This window comes from Poecilia mexicana, unplaced genomic scaffold (assembly GCF_051168715.1).
Source record: "Poecilia mexicana isolate PSO_F unplaced genomic scaffold, ASM5116871v1 scaffold_17, whole genome shotgun sequence".
In the NCBI taxonomy this organism is placed as follows: Eukaryota; Metazoa; Chordata; class Actinopteri; order Cyprinodontiformes; family Poeciliidae; genus Poecilia; species Poecilia mexicana.
In genome coordinates, this window is record NW_028263386.1 from 28,730,420 (window position 1) to 28,748,342 (window position 17,923).

The 17,923-nt window shown below is 39.0% G+C and overlaps 1 protein-coding gene across 1 annotated transcript in view; it reads left to right on the forward strand.

The window, feature by feature from the left end:
• Nucleotides 1-28: 28 nt before the first annotated feature.
• LOC106927377 (homer protein homolog 3-like) overlaps nucleotides 29-17,923 on the forward strand; it is a 37,989-nt gene continuing 20,094 nt past the window's right edge. The window contains exons 1-7 of the mRNA XM_088014431.1: nucleotides 29-524; nucleotides 634-682; nucleotides 4,722-4,878; nucleotides 8,437-8,568; nucleotides 8,685-8,789; nucleotides 15,775-15,908; nucleotides 17,107-17,263. Coding sequence (XP_087870557.1) covers nucleotides 660-682; nucleotides 4,722-4,878; nucleotides 8,437-8,568; nucleotides 8,685-8,789; nucleotides 15,775-15,908; nucleotides 17,107-17,263 — 708 coding nt within the window. The 5' untranslated portion in view covers nucleotides 29-524; nucleotides 634-659. The remainder of the gene's footprint in view (nucleotides 525-633; nucleotides 683-4,721; nucleotides 4,879-8,436; nucleotides 8,569-8,684; nucleotides 8,790-15,774; nucleotides 15,909-17,106; nucleotides 17,264-17,923) is intronic.

Genomic DNA, 17,923 nt, shown 5'->3' on the forward strand with positions numbered 1-17,923 from the left:
CTTTTCTCCTGTGCGCCGTCAAACCTTGGCTCAAACAAAGCTGTCCGAGCACACGGGGGCGCGCCGCGCCGGCTGCAGGCAGGTTGACACACTTTCCTCCTGCTCTGCTGCCTTACACATGCAGCTGGAGAGGCTGTAGTCCAGACGCTGCACGGCTATCGGGCGCTCCGACGCTGACTGGATAAAGAGCTGAACACTGCTGCAGGAAACCTGAGAGCTCCGGCTAACAGGACGGAATTAGAAAGAGGAAAAGCAGAGAGCGGATGCGTGTTGTTTGACCTGACTGAGAGCTGATCCGGAGTGTGGGCTTTGTAGTCACTGAGGTCAGCTGGAAGTGTGATTGTTCCGTGGACAGCGGGTACTAACACCTAAACGGCAGAGCAGCTCCGGGCACTGAGGCTTTAACCCAGAGAATAAAGCGGGATTAAGTATCTGGTGGCTTGGACTGAAAGTCGGAGACGGACTGTGACAGCGGCGGCTATAGTTGTTAGATAACATTCAACAAGGTTTCCAAACGAAATGGGGTAAGTGTAATAGTGCCTGCACGAGGAGAACAAACTAGAGCTCTATTTAACTGAAGACTGTAAATCTGCTCCATTCCTCAGACTAAATCTGACTTTTTTGTTTTTACAGCAAAGGAGTTCCGGTCACCTTCTAAGATGTTTCCTCACCACAGAGAAAGGTAACAAAGTTTTTGAATCTCAGTGACCTGATTCTTCAGCAGATTTAAATCTTGAGGTTTGTTGTCTATGTAGGATGAAAATCCCTGCAATCCATACCTTAGAAATTACCTACCAAGTTTTGGACTTGACAGTACGGAAAACATTCATCCGTCCGCTGCTGCCGTCGGAGAGAGAAAGACAGGTGTGTGTGTGTGTGTGTGTGTGTGTGTGCGTTTGTTTGTAATACCTTGTGGGGACGATTTTCCTGACATATGCTACGTTGTGGGGACCAGTCGCTCCTCGTGGGGACCTGAGCCTGGTCCCCACGAGGGGAAACCCTGTTTTTGGGTCAGGGGTCAGAGTTAGGGCTAAGGTATGAATTGAGTTTTGGTTAGGGTTAGGTATGTGATGGTTAGGGTTAGGAAAAGGGTAAAGGTTAGGTTTAGGCTGTAGAAATGAGTAGAAATGAATGGAAGTCAATGGAAAGTCCCCACAAAGATAGCAAAACAAACGCGTGTGTGTGTGGAGGGGGGGGGAGTGCAAGGATACTAATACGGGAGCACGCGGAAAGAAGGGTAGCAGGGTATAAAATACGGTAAAAACGGGAGACGACAGGTATGTCAATGAGACTAGGGGACACTGTTAAATCGCTCAAGATTTCCTTATTTTTAGAAGATGGGTGATCACCCGATACTTCCATGTGAAACCAATCCTATCCACTGATCTCTCCCTCCACATAGGTCTGAAAATCAGTCAATGTCTTCTTTTGCTGTGCCATGAGAGCTGACTGACCGACAGACCCGCCCACCAGGTGGGCGTTCGACATTAGTCATCACACTGTTGCCAAATAATCAAATTTGTCCTATATTTAGCAACTTTTCAGACAAAAAAGATCATATTTGCAAAACTCTGATTCGGCAGGTCAGGCTTTTGGAAGAATGGAGATCAACCAGAAAACTGCAATGAGTGAACCCTGAAGTAAAACAGTTATTCTGATGCATATTTTTCTGTGTTAGATTAATCAGATACATTCTGATGATTTTGCTTTCAAACTGAATCTAGCAGTGTTCTATTTACCCCCCCTCAAACTCGAAGGTTGATTCTGACTAAATCAGTCATCAAAATGACACTTTTATTTAACATTTTCTTTGGTCTAATCCCATAATCTTGAGATAATTTATAGTCATGGCTGTTCAAAGAATATTTTTTAAATTTTAAATTAAGAAATCAATCACTTTAATTTTCGTGTTTTTCTCCCCACTTGCCCTGATGCAGAATTTCAGGAACACCATATTGAGGAGCCCATTGCCTACATATATCAGGGCAGATTTGCTTTACAGAAACGATACATGGAAATGCTATCCTAATTGCTTGAATGTCTATAATATCAGGGTTTATCTGACATCAAAGTAGACAAGTTGCTTTAACAAAATGTGGTTTTGCAACACGGCTACTTGTTAAAGATTAGTTGTTTTAACAACTTGTTAAAGACATGGGGTTAACGGTTTGTACAAATGTCAACCCCCTAGATAATTTGCATAGGTGTGTTGGTGTGAAAGTCAGAGTATGTGTGTCAAAGTGGATGAATGAGTACTAACTTGATACTTGGAATTGCAGATATGTTACAATGGTAAGAAGAGTAGAAACCTTGCAGCACTCAGCCCAACAAGAGCAGCGAGGGGCAGAAAGCTCTGGCTCTCAGATTGGCAGTCAAGAACTGAAGCAGCAGCCCCGGTCCAGAGAAGGCCAGGGAGAGATGCAGGGTACCAAAGCCTCCAACCCAACTCCGTCATATCCCTCAGCACAGTCAAGCCAACAACCTGTCCATCCCAGTGGCCAATTGACCACACAAACAACTGGCAGCAGAACTGGCCACCACTGAGAATGAGGTGGCCAACATAAAGCACTTTTGGGTCATAAATATGACCACTCAGAATGGTTTACACGAGAGCCACATTCACCTAGACACACTCACAAACAAATATGCAAATCAGTAGGCAGGTTGGGGTTAAGTGGCAGCCCCAGGAGTACATTGACAAGTGGTAGGAGGATGCTGAAATTAAACCTACAATCTTCCAATTGTAAAGCGACTACTCCACCCACAAGATTTTTGGATAAAGCTCTGACTTATGGGATTGTCTATAAATGCCCACTGACAGGCAAAAATAACACAGTTCTGTTGGGAGAAACCCAATCATTTAAAGATCCTGCACTGAAGTAGTGTCCTGGTTTCAGTAATTATACATTTAAGCTCAGCACATCAACTAGATAGCTGTCTAAAAAGAATGAGCAGCATCATCTCTGTCATGTTTTTTTTCTTAGCAATTTACTTTGTTAAAACAGATTAGAAATTATTTATCTTTCTTTAAACATATATATAGTTATTATGCCAGAGTAACTAAAAACCAAAAAACAAGTCATCTGATTAAGCAAGCCAGAAATTATAAATCATCAGTCATGGGTTTAGTGATGCAAAATTAAATCATGATAAATTAATTAAAACATTTGATCGCATATAATGGGACATTAACCCAGTGATTGAATTTAAAGGTGAATACATCTAATAAATCTGTTTTTTAAAGGTGTAATATCCATGTTGCATTACCTTAATTTATTATTTTATTAAATTAAATTTTGATTATATTTCAGCTTTCAGTCTTCTTTGGTAAGAATCTATTACCATCCTGTACCTGGACTTGACAATATGAACCCACTTTACATTTTAAAAGTTCTCCGCTCAGATTCTGGGGATCTTGTTTCCTCAGCCCTCCTTTAGTAGAGCAGGGGAAGATTTGGTTCTCTGGACTCTGGCTGGGTTATTAATAAAAAAGAAATATTTCAGTGAAGGCATTCTTCCATTGGTTTGGTTGCATAGTTTTAAACTTGTGTTATGCTGAAATAAATTTCTATCCGATTGTTGGATATCTCGGAGACAACTGAATATTTTGGGTCAAAAGTGAAAGATTTTAGAAAGATCATTGTCCTGTTGCTGACCAAGTTTGGTCCAAGATTTAAATACCAGAGACAATGTCACACTGGATTCTGAAGACTCTATGGTTAAAAGATGCTTATGTTTGTGCCTGACAAACAACTGCAAATTATTTATTGTCCACCACCCTGCATGATATGTGGCAAGTGTTTGATGTTCTCACAACATGAAGCTATGCATTATGGCCAAAGTTGGTGCCATTTAGCCAGATTTTGGCTAAATGGCACCCTTTTTCTGGACATAAAGAGGGTCCAGAAATCTTAAAAGTTTATTCAGTTAAAATCTTGTTTTCTGCTATTTGAACCGATGGCCAAGTACTGGGGGATAAAAAAAACAAACAAAAAAAAACAAAAAAACTTGCAGTTTCCTCATATTATTTCTCAGACTGCTGAGCATAAAAAATTGGTAATTTGATGATTGCTGATATCTTTCTGTTTTGGAACTGTATACACAACTGAATCCAAATAGTCAGAAAATCTGACATAGACAGACTTTATTGTCATTCAACTGTACATTTAGAACGTACATCTTGACTGAATCAATATGAGTGCGATCAATGTCTTTTTTATATGACCTAGAATTAAAATAGTTGGGGTTTAGGATAGCAGCATGAATAACTGCTGAAGAGGGAATACTGAAAAAGTTTTTCATATTAATGAGGAAACAACCCATCAACACCATAAACATTGTAGCTTTGTACCTAATTTATATATTGAATATTTTTTTCCAAACCATTCTAGGTGCAGCTCAGACTGTACAGAGTGAGAAGCTAAACATTATTCAAGTGAGCTAACAACATTATTTGCTAGCTTCCTTTGTACAGTTGGTGAGTGGTAGAAAAATAATTCTAGGGGAAAGACAGGGTGGGAAAAGGGTCTGATCCACTGCACACACATATATTAAGTCTTTCTCTTAAGCTAAAAAGTGAGGATGTCAGAAGGTTTTTGCAATTGCTTTACTACTCTTACCAACATTGCTTTCTGTGCATTATACTTTTTTTGTTTTGGCTCGCAAAACTTTTCTCTTTTTTCTTCAAAATTTCAGGATCCTTCTTGTCTTCCTTTCTCCAGGGAGCAGCCGATATTCAGCACTCGTGCCCATGTTTTCCAGATTGATCCCACCACCAAGAGGAACTGGATACCTGCTAGCAAGCATGCTGTGACAGTGTCCTTCTTCTATGATGCCAATCGCAATGCCTATCGTATTATTAGTGTGGGTGGAACCAAAGTGAGTATTAAAGACACTATAATTAAAAGAAAACTGTCAAATGGTAATATCCTTATAAAGTGACTTTTTTGCTGGATCTTGGAAGTTGTCTGGTGACATGGGTGGCCTGTCAGCATATGAGCTTCTAGAGCTCCTTTCCTTCAGGGATTTGGATTATGAGGAAGAGGTCACATCAGGCACAGGGGGGAGGGTCTTTTTAGCACCTACTATGACCCATATTTCTACCTCTCAGATGGCAGTGTGGGATGATGATCTGTAGCCAACACTCTTCTCTGGCTCCACAGTAATCTTCAGTGCTGCTCTGGCTGTCCAGGAGGTTATGCCAAACATGTCACAGCTGAAATGTGGAGTTTACATAATCATTTCTTAGGGTTGGTAAAACAGGGAGTAAAGCTCTGGGACTTTTAATCTGTTTCACGGTTGTGATCTTAAAGATGATGTGGAAACCTTCAGGAGTAGAGTATGACTACTTCCACATTAATAAACAAAAACTGTATATAGGTATAGAAAATTTCTGCTGGGCATTTATCATTCTTTACATGGACATAAATCTGTCTGTCTTGCTCTGAATGTAATATTTCATGGTTATGGGCATTTAAAGAGGAAACTAACTTCCAATGGAAAGTGGAGTTTTCTCGTATCCATTAGTGTATGCGTTTCTCAGAATTGAAGAATACAGCTAATATGAAGTTTGTTAGGGCTGTTTTACTGTAGAATTTAAAGGGCTGCTGATCATAATCTATTTTTTTATTTTCAGTGGAGAGTCAGTATAGTCTGATTATATGTTTGGATTGTCCTGTGTACCTCAAGTTTTTCTGGAAATCATTTTCCCTGGTAAATTATTATTATTATTATTATTATTATTATTTATTTATTTTACATTTTAAGCAGGTGTAGATGCTGTTTCCTCCAAAGGGATTGCTATAGGTAATACATTGATTTTAATGAATCTGTCAAATATGGATCATATTTGTATGTTAAAACTTATTAATGCCAGGCAGTTATGTCATTTAATATGATGTTGCTAAACATACATTGAGATGACTCTGCATTCCTCTTGTTCAGGTAAGTGTTTCTGGGGACAGTCCCATTGTCTAAGAAGTAAAGATGTAGAATATGTTTATGTTTATGCATTTGGCAGATGCTTTCACTCAAAGCAACTTACAAATGAGGATATGACAACAAAGTTTATATCAAGCCTAACAATAAGCTACCTAATAAAAAGACCGACAGCCAGGTTCTTTCAGGGATGAAAGTGTACCAACAGAGCACAGGTAGAAAGGGAAGTGCAGGAATTGTGTGGTAGAGGGGTTGGTACAAAAGTAGTAAATGCTCTCTGAAGAGCTAGGTTTTCATAAGGTGCTTAAAGTTAGACAGGAAAGTTTCTGTTCTAGTAGCATTTGCTAGGTCATTTCACCACTTTGGAATAATGCATGAAAAACGTCTGGATTATCTTAAACATTGTGTAGGCACAGCTAGCTGATAATTACTTTGATATAAGCCCTTGATAGAAGCTAAGTCATGATATAAGCCCTTGCAAGAGCATTTAAACATATAGGAGTCACTTCTTTAAACATAATCTATGCTAACATCAATTACTTGAATTTGATGCAGTGTAGACAAGGGAGCTCAGTGAACAAATGGTTTAAGAAGGTATGTGGTGCCATTCTAGAACCATCTGCTGAGTTTTGACAACACATTCTAGGAGACCAGTTTGGAGGGCATTGCAGTAGTCCAGGGAGATCACCATGCACTGCACCAGGAGCTGGGTGGCGCGTTTGTGTAGCCTATGTTTTACAATGCAAAGCAGCATGATTGAGTGATGTAGTCAATAGGATCTTTGAAGGTCAGTTGGTTGCTACTAATGGTACCAAAGTTTATAGCCACCTTAGATGGAGCAGAGAGATTGGGATTCATTTTAAACGTAGATATTGATGTATAATTCAATCAAATGTATTGATAAAGCACCAAATGATGATGGATATCATCTCAAAGTAATTGGCAAAATAAGTCAATTTAATTTCAATCATACAGACATAGCCACCACATTTCCATTTGATCCTAGTTACCAAATAATGCCGTTAAATGCAGGTTACTATTCAGTTAAGTGCAAAAAGTTTGATCCCTTTCCTTGTACGGTGAAATGTGTGTTGCAGTGTGAGAGACCAATGAAGACTTCCCAGGAATTTTGCCCTTGTGTTAAAATGAAGTATGAATTGTCCGGTGTGAAGAGATGAAGAAGATTGTTCTTGTAGCCCTGGTAGTTGTGAAAAAAATTACCCCTTTCATTGACGATTCTGAAAAGGAATTAATTTTAAATATTTAGCCAAACTAGTCTTATTTGTAGAATATCTTCTCAGATAGCAGTTCTAATTATTTAAATTAGCTAATATTAGCTAATAATGATAGTCACTCTGTTGCCAAAAAGGGGAGACAATTCAAGTCAGAGAGTGGTCCTTCAGTGTTTCTTAGAACCAACTACATTCAGTTTTTAAATGCAGGTATAAAGATAAGTTTTCCAGGCCACCCCTGAAGTTCCTTAGGGAAACACCCTTAAAACATTTTGAGTGTTTTCACACTAATATTTAAGTGATTTCTAGACATGACTGGCTGCTGAGGATGGATATTAGTGCCACGTGTGAATCGGATTGAGGCAGAGTGCAGTGGAGTCAGGTTTCAATAATAATAATAAAAAAAAGTTTTAATTTCCTGTGTGTATATAATGTTGAGAAAATAAATTTAAAATAAGCTAGTTTTAAAACTTAACATGTCTTGATTCAAATGACCTAGTTGTGGTTTTGAAATTAGTAATGTATTCTGGCCTATTGACCTTTATGTTACCTGTAGTTCCAGCAGATGGTTTGCTAGGATCGTTTGAACTGCCTTTTGTCTGTGGGAAAACAATACAGGAGAAGTTCCAGCTTTTCACACTCATCTGTGAAAAGCCGTAAACACGGCAGGGGTTTCTGGCTTGAGAGAAGGTCAGAGATAGCTCCTGGTTGGATGAGCAAAGATACGCCTTATTTGAATAAATTAAAGAAAAGAAGATAAAACTTTCTACACAGAACCTGGACCTGGGATCCAGAGGAAGAGAGAGAGCCAGACTTTTTCCAAAGTTAACTAATTTAGATATTCTTCCTTAACAATAACCAGCAATATAAAATTCACCTTACTTTCTTGCCATTTACATAAGTTTTAATAAAGACCAAAGTGTACAGGAAATCAGATTTAACATGTTAAGGTTAAAGACTTAAAGCAATCAGCTGTCCACAATTATCTGTTTTTCCATAAAGTGTTATTGCTGCAAATCATTGACTCAATGAGTCTGGGTTTCCCGAAACCAAAAACATTTTACCAAACTTAATAGGAAACTGAATCTGACTGTATTGATTGATAACCAGAAACAATTTTGTAAAATGTCTTGCGAAGACTTTTGTTTTTAATTGGTATAAATTGATAAACTGAATTGAAATTGAACTGAATTATTGACTGTACCATTTTTGTTTTTGCATCTGAATCTCAGGTTCTTAACCTGACTTATCACCTTTGCATACCCAGGCAATTATCAACTGCACTGTTACACCAAGCATGACATTTACTAAGACATCTCAGAAGTTTGGCCAGTGGGCTGACAGCAGAGCCAATACTGTCTATGGACTGGGTTTTGCCACAGAGCAGCAGTTGCATCAGGTATATTAAACAAAAATCAAACCAAGTATAACTGTCCTCTCATTTTCCTTGATTTGTCATCAATCATAGTTTTGAATTAATTAACTAAATTGTTTGATTTTTTTTTTTTTTTAAAGTTTTCAGAGAAGTTCAAGGATGTTAAAGATGCTGCTCGATTGGCCCGAGAAAAATCTCAGGACAAAGAACTAGCCAACACAGCTCTCACAATTGCAGCCCCTCAGGTGAGTGTTGCCCTTTTCATTCAAAACTTGCAAAAATAATAAAAAGAACAGTCCTGAAAAATATCTTTATCTTATGCTAGAGCACAAGCTTACTGTAATTGTACCAAAGGAAGGCTGGAGAGAGTGGAAAGAAAATCTAAAGAAATATGAGCTGGGTCACTTGCCTCAAAGGAAAGTGAGAGTGAGGAAATCTAGGACAATGATAAAATTATCATCTGCTACTCAGCAGGACACTACATTTGCATTTTGTACTTTCAGCTGCCTAGAAGCCTCTTAGAGTAAATCATCAATAAAAATGTTGGCTACATCTGGCTTTTGATCAATAAAAACTGATTAACCACAGTTTATTTCCGCTTGGCTATAGAAAAACTGTCAAATTCTGTTTAACTTCTGTGACTAAATTTAATGCACACAAAAACAGCCAAATATAATCCCCTAACCCATGAATTGCCAGCCAGAAGGAGTGCTCCAGTTAAGGTGAAATTTAGTAGAAGTGATGGTGTTGCTAGCAGTTTCAGGGTCCTCTGATAACCAGAACAGTAAGTGAAGGTCGCCAACAAGTATTGTAGACTTGTTAAACAGCAAGATCAGGTAGACTTATGGTGGGAAATACTGAGTATGTGGGATAGTCAGAAATCACAGTGAGTTCTCACCTACTCAGATTTTTCTGTGGAGTGCTACTCGAAATTATTCACAAAAAATCCACCCATTCACTCATGTTTAATTCTACAGTATTTGAGAATCTGAAATACCTTAGTACAACTCTACTTGACACACTATCCATCCATCCATTTTCGGTACTCCCTTGTCCCTAGTGTGGTCTGGAGAGTTGCTAGTGCCTATCTCCAGTGAACGTTTTGGGCAAGAGGAGGGATCAGCCTGGACAGGTCGCCAGTCTGTCACAGGGCAACACACTGGCGACAGACTGGCACACACACACGCACACCTAAGGAGAATATAGAGAGACCAATGAACCTGACAAGTCATGTGAAAGCAGTTTTAAATTCTTGGGGGTACTATGACAAAAATGTGTGTGTGTGTGTGTGTGTGTATATATATATATATATATATATATATATATATAAGAGAGAGAGAGAGAGATGCCGACCAGGTGTTTTCCTGCCAATTCCAATCACCCATGAGGGCCGATCACCGATAATGTATATATTTTTTTTAATCATTAGCACTACCGGTTACATTATGTGGAAAAAGGAACCATTAATTCACCTTAATTTAGACAAAAATTGGTTTTTAATAACTTTTTCCAAGAAAAAAACTAAACTAAACATGCATTGTGCAAATTGTACTGCTATCGGTGATACTCTTTAACAGACTGAAAACATATGAAGGCTCTGAAGAGGCTAAATAAAACCTCTCAACATTGCCAAAAATATCAAGTATAAAACTTAACATTCAAAGGCAAATACAGGTTCCATTACAATAAACAATCCTGAGTTATTGAATGAAAACTTCCTGATAGCATGGCGGCTAGCTGATTACTGCTAGCTCTGATTGGCTGTTTCTGACTGAGCGGAGTAATTATGCAGAACAGGGAGGAGGCAGAGAGATCGGTTATTTTTCAGAGATTATCCGTCTCATGTTAGGACAGCGAAGGTTTTAGTAATTTTTTATTTATTTATTTTTTTTAGTTAGATGCTGCAGCTTTAAGCAGAGGTTCGGTGTGAGAGTCACCACCAGGTGGAGCAGAAGCGAAGCTCAGTCTGTCAAATATTACTACCTGTAGCGTAGCAGCGGTTCAACAGTTAGAGCAGAACCAGCGTCTGACATCGCAGCTCGAAGACTTAAATAATTTTGCGGGTTATTTGTTTAGCTTTCTGACCGTCATGCTAATCCGGGTGAGTGTTTGTAGCTGTGCGTCGTTTTACCTGCTATCTGATCCTCCGTATGTCTTTTTTACTGCAGTGAGCCTCGATGTAGCCAAACTCCGTCAAGTATGGCATTGTTTTTATGCCATATTAGATTCGTCGTGTTGATGCATTTTGACGTGTTTCAATTTTCCACCGCAACATGCAAACTTCCCCATTAACTCAGTGCGAAATAGTTCCACATCGCTTAGGATTTGTTGCTGCGCGTTTGCGCAGAGTGAAAGAAAAAGGAGACCAGCTGTACAGGCAGGCTGGAAATGAGATGCAGGTGATGATGGGTTTGTGTGATCGGCGATCACCGATCAATCACTTTTTCAAAGAAATCGGCCGATTGTGATCGGTGGGCGATCGATCGGCACACTCTAATAAAAAAAAAGTATATATATATATAATGTGTGTGTGTGTGTGTGTGTGTGTGTGTATATATATATAAACAAACACACACACAGGGGTAAAAGTAAGGGGGTACGGTAGGGTACTGCGTACCCCTAAAAGATTTAGCGGGGGTACGCAGTACCTGCAAGAGAGAGGAGCGGCTGTCAGCTGTAAAGAATCAATGGGTTCACTAATCAGTCGTGACTGATTAGTTTTTCAAGAACAATCTAAAACACGACTTAATCAGTTAATAAATAACTTTTTTCTCATTTCATATGGTTTCTGAACTCTTCGTGCTTTGCTAGAGCAGGGCAGCAACACGTCGATCTCGGCATTAGGTGACAAACTGAACGCCGCCAGGAGGCTGAGACCAGCAGGTCCTCCTCTGACTCCTTATCAAAACGTTCATAACTTTATTAAAGAACAACAAAAATAAATAAATAAATAAAAAAAGAATAAAAAAATGTGTTCTAATTAATGACCCAACAACAATAATAATCTCAGTGATAATTGTTTCAACAAGGTGTTGCGCAATTCTGTGCGTTTCGGTTCCTTTACCAAAATAACTAGCAGAGCAGGAGTTTAACATTAACTAATCAACCACTGCTGAGTTCAAGGAGGTTTATTAATGATCGCAAAATAAATATCAAGTCTGCAAACCTGATATCATAACGGACTGAATGTTATGTTTTTAACATAATCTTTGGTCGGCTTGTGGAGCGCAGGAGGTTGCCATGGCAACGGGTGAGCTTAAATGACAGAGAGAGACGGAGAATAAAAAGGTGGAGTGGTTTAGAGTTGATCACCTGTTCAGGTTGTTTTACCTTTGTTTACCTTTGCTGTGGCGAATCTCAGCCGCTGGAGTTTCTGAATGTTCAATAAACGACAAACTTGGACTAATTACCTCGTTAATCTGTCATTTACAACAAACATCAAACAATGTAAATATGTTTCATTAAGTATTTAACAAATAAAATCCAGTCCAACATCTGGTTTGAAGTGATTCCTCTGGAACCTGTTGGAGGAAAAATATCCCTCAGCAATTTTTTTGTGTATATATATATATATATATATATATATATATATATAGGTAGCTCTTGAATTGCTACAAAATAAAGCTGTATTTCTCTCAGCCCACTGGCTGCAATGTTGAACCTTGAGATGCCATGAGACCTAAATTCTGAACATCATGGCATGGAGTGCATCCCAGTTTTACATGGCTGGTGCCTCCTCACCCTGACTCTCACACTGACAGGAGGAACCACAGAGCTCTGTTAGGTTAAAGCTCATCTTCTGAAGTTGGGATATTTTTCCTCCAACAGGTTCCAGAGGAATCACCTCAAACCAGATGTTGGACTGGATTTTATTTCACTGTCATTTGTGAATGTTAGAGCCTCATTTTCAACAGTGGAGCTATAAAGGTTGAAAAAGGTTATTATTTTGGAGAAAATCTCCAAAATAATATTTCCACTAAATAAGAGGCAAAAAAGTAGTTTGATAGAGGAAAAGCCTCTCAGACTCTGAGCTCAAAGCAAGATGGCCAAACTATCCATCCATCCATTTTCTATACTCCCTTGTCCCTAGTGAGGCCGGGAAGGGTGCTGGTGCCTTTCTCCAGCAAGATGCCCAAACTGTTATTATTTTTTTTAAATATTAGACAATGAATTTAATTTCACATAATTATCGCAGTAGAAGCCATTTGTTTGTTAAATACTTCATGAAACCTATTTACCGTGTTTGATGTTTGTTGTAAATGACGTATACTCACAAAGAACGAGATAATTAGTCCAAGTTTGTTGTTCAGAAACTACAGTGGCTGTAAAGTCATAGCAAAGGTAAACAAAGGGAAATAACCTTAACAGGTGATCAACTCAAAACCACTCGCACCTTTTTATTCTCCATCTCTCTTTGTCATTTAAGCACACCCGTTGCCATGGCAACCGGCTGCGCAAGCCATAACATTCAGTCCGTTACGATATTAGGTTTTCAGGCTTGATATTTATTTTGCGATTATTAATAAGCGCTCCCCTGAACACATCGGTGGTTGATGAGTTAATTTTAAACTCCTGCTCTGCTAGTTATTTTGGTAAAGGAACCTAAACGCACAGAATTGCACAACACCTTGTAAATTCAAGGATGGAGCTATGGGGGAGCAGGGGAGCGGCGGCCCCCGGTCCGGGCCAAGAGGGGGTCCGGATGGGAGGTAGACTATGACTTCAGAGATTCAAGTCTGTATCACGTCTGATGAGAGCTGGAGAAGGTGGGCCCTAACCTGTTGAGTATGATGCATGTAGATTAGGGCTGAAACGATTCCTCGAATGATTCGAGTACCTCGATTACTAAAATTCCTCGAGGAAAATTTACCTGCCTCGAAGCTTCGTTAATTTATGTTTTATTAGTTAGCGCACCGTGTTCCGGCCGGGACTTCATTTGCGTTGCGCGGAGCTCTCACTTCCGCCTCTGAGTTGTTGACAAAAGCTAAGTCTCAGCGGCATAAAGTCCAATCTTCAAGACTGGCCTGTGGGGATTTTATTGATTGATGATAATGCCCGACTTTTTATCGTTTTTGGGGAACCAATAAGCATCCTTAAAATGACTGGGGGATGCCTGGAGTACGGCAGCATTTCTCCTCCGGGGCTGCTGGTTGAAAGCGAACGGCGGGAAGAGCGCTGAGGTGAGCGGATAGCCTGAACAGGGCGGGCGGCTGAGTAGCTGATGCTTACCGTGTAAATGTAGCTTTACCGACGAACCGCACAATACATTTCATATCCCGGTCTGAAGAAACGGGTGGCGGAGCGCATCGTACATGGCTGGTAGATGAGTTTCTGAGTGTGACCAGTGAAGGTGTCGTAAATATCCCGTATTGCTTCCCCCCGTGTTCGTCCCCCGGTCTAACGGTTCGTCAGTCCGCTGGTCTATTTCCTCCCCTCCACCCCATGTTCGTTCATTCGCCCTCTCCTCCCACTCCAGGCGGCATTTCCCGTATTTTCAAACCCAAAGCGTGACAGGTTAGGTGGCAAGGTGAGTTTAATTAATCTATTAAACTCACTGAAGATGAATACATAAACTAAAAACTGGATTGTAGAAATTTTTATAAGCATATTTGTGAGCCTGCCTCTTTGTTATTAAATTCAATATAATTTCAGATTTTTCTATAACTTTTCTTCTGGTTAACTTAGAAAGTGAGCTATTATTGTTACAGGTTAGTTTTCTAAACTACAAAAAAGCAACTGTTAGGGATGCTCAAATATGAAAAATTGGACTGATATTGATATCTGATAGTAACACCGGTATTATGCCAGATTTACCAATATTTCATTTTATATATTTTTTTATCCGATTACTCGATTAATCGTAAGAATAATCGATAGATTACTCGATTACTAAAATATTCGTTTACAACAGCCCTAATGTAGATTATATAGGGTCCCCCCCCCAGTAGATTATATAGTTGGCTGCCCCAGTCATTGACTCATGGTTACTAAAAACTTTACAAGACCAACTGATTTTAGTGACATAGTGTAAAATATTGAATAAAATGTTGTGCTACATGACTGGCTTGATTTTCATTCTTACATTTAACTTTATGACATACAAATTTACAAATTGATCACCGATATTGTCTCCAAGTGTATTCTGGGTAAAACGCGTCACCAACCATCCACACAGTCATCTTCAGTCAAATACTTAGGAACGGATTGTAAACTAGGTAGATTTTAGTATTTTTACGACAAATATGAGTGGCTTTTATTAGTACTTTATAAAATTATATTTTCATGAACTTTGTTATTTTGGGAGTAAAGGGCCCGGTCATTAGCCCCGCCCCCCCACCCAATGCTGACTTGTTCCGCCACTGCAATAATTACAGAGATTATTATTTTTGTTGGGTCATTAATATGAACACATTGTTGATTTTATTTTTTGTTCTTTAATAAAGTTATGAACGTTTTGATAAGGAGTCAGAGGAGGACGTAATTGTCTCAGTGTCCTGACGGCGTTCAGTTTGTCACCTACCGCCGAGATCAACATATTGCACCCTGCTCTAGCAAAGCACGAACAGCTCAGAAACAATAAGAAATGCAGAAAAAAGGTATTTATTAACTTATTAAGTCGTGTTTTAGATTGTCCTTGAAAAACTAATTAGTCACGGCTGATTAGTGGGTGTACAGTGAACCCATTGATTTTTTTTACAGCAGACAGCCGCTCTTGCAGGTACTGCGTACGCAGTACCTGACCGTACCTGCCTACTTTCACCCCTGGTTCTAACCTGTATCAGTTATGTCTGAAAATCCCCTTTTACTGCTAAAGCTGGTTCTCAACTGTTTTTGTCAGCAAGTGTATTTTGAAAGGGCAGTAAGCATGGTGTGGTTATTAATGACAAATTTCTTTGTTTTTCCACTTCCTGGACTTCATCCAGTTCTCACAGGTGAGTCTTGTTGGTCTTTATGAAGAAACTGAGCTAAAAATCAAAAAACTGACATTCACTTTAGTCAAGTTCTGAAACTTAATTTAACAAGTATTGTATCGGCAAATTCCTAAGAAGTTGAGCTCATTGAGGACATCAATCCCGACTTCTGAATGGTTGCTTCTCTATATTTTAAATTGAACTTTAAAAGTAGTTTATTAAAACTTTGAAAAGATTTCCACCTCTATAGGCAGTCACTTTGTTGTCCATTATAATGTACGTTCCATCAAGAGAGTCCATTTACTGACATGTTTCTCAGGACCTCTCGGATGAACTCCAGTCTCCCCCAGTGATGTGTGTGAATGGACCAGAGGACAAGCTGTTTCGCAGTCAGAGTGCAGATATCACTCTGGCCTCTGAGAAGGAGAGGATTAAGAAGATGCTGTCAGAAGGGTAATAAAATGGAACATTCAAACAAAAGAGCCCATCCACCCTTTCTTTAAACATTTTAATCTAGTTATTGACTCTTCTTCCTTTTAAGCCTATGGTCCCTCTGACTGTTTTCATAAATCATAAATACAGCATTACATATGTTTAGTCTTCAAATGGTTTAAAAGAGGCATTTTTCGCTAGAGTTTAGATTGATAGCTTGAGCCTGACCTGAAATTTGGGTTGGGTCAAAATTATTTGCTTGATGATGGGGTGACGGGTCGGGCTTCTGTGGTGCATTGAATAATCCTACAATGCATACATACATGGAGACAGAGAAATACATAGCGAAAGCCAAAAAGAAAAAAAAAGAGTGAATTGCCTTGTTGCTGAAAATGTGCTATATAAATAAAATCACCTTACCATGAACATAAACATTGAAATAATTGATGTTTCTAGTAATTACTTTTAAGATGGAGAGAGAAGAACAATAAAACAGTGCATCATACATCCAACAACAGTGAAAAATATCTTTTCATTCAACATTTTAAGACACCCACACACTTTTAAATCCCACCATTGAATTACCAAGACAGTAAAAGCGTCATGAATGGTTTCCATGGTAAATAGTTGCCATGGAAACAACTTTAAACTTTCAAGATGTGAAGGGGGCAATGCTCGGATAAAGTATTAGAGATCAGAGTGCAAATGGAATGAAAATAAATCATTTTTGCCTGTACAATTCACTTTCACCTACAAATCAAAGTTAGGAAGACCTTTGTGTGCATATATAATTAATGTTTTCTATGTTCACAGAATGTTTTTAACTGTATCTAAAGACGGCACAATTAATTTTGAAGCAACAGTAGATTTTGAAGAAAACAATATTTACTGGTTTGTGTAGCCAACATAAAGTATGCAGTCAGGAGAACATCTCCTAATCCAAAGAACCTAGTGTTTGTTTCCTATGTCCCAGCTCTAGACAGATCCATCTAGTCCTTGAAATTCTTAGTCTTTGATTACTTTGTGTTACTCATGTACTGTATTGAATTGGAAGTATAAATCTGTCACATAACAAAAACGTTACAAATTTAAATGATCTAAAATTAATCCAGCAATGTTATTTACCAAGCTTTAATAGTTTAATGAATGTTGAAATATATTCATCTTAAAGTATTTGATTTTTTTTTTTAAATATTAAAACTGCCTTTGTGTCTTGCAGATCTATTTGTGAGATTAACCTGGAAGCTGAGCTTTTCACTCTACAGGACAGTAACTCTAAGTTGGTGGCGGCTTTGCATGAGGCCAACGCTAATGTGGAACAATGGAAGAAACAATTAGCAGCTTATCAGGGGGAAACTGAAAGACTCAGAGAACAGGTAAACAAAATAATTGTATATGGGCAACAAAAACATCACATCCCAATCTTTTTTTTTAATTATGTAACACTTGGGACAACATTATGTTATTTGCTGTTGCTTCAACCTTCCTCAGAAATCACGACACTACATCTAAAAAAAATCACTGCTATGAAAAGCTCAATATTATATCTCACTCTTTTCAGACCCATATATTATATGAATTCATTAAAAAAGAGTGAAATATTTCAAGTCTTACAGATATTGAAAACAGTGTTTCTATTTCATCCCTACTGACCGCCAGAGGTGATGCTTCAAGCATTGAAAGATCATTCTTCCGCATGCGCAGGTTGAGTCCTAATGACAACAGTCTCCTGTAACCTGCTGGGGACAGGTCACCCGGCCTGTGACCTGTCCCCGGTAGGTGACCGGGGACACCTGCCTGTCATATGACCAGGTGTGTCACATGACTCTGCAAACAATCCCTTTTGTTCTACTCGCACGCAGGTGTGTTGAGTACAGGTGTGTGGTCATGTGAAGCTGGTTGCTTCTGTGTACCACTGTTATCCTAACTGCTTGTTGCTGGTAGCCCCGTGACTGAGTTTGGTTGGAGTTGCGGGTAAGTCTTGCCCTCCTGGGGCTGCACAAGCTGTTTTCAGCTTTACCAGATCTGCTGTCGCC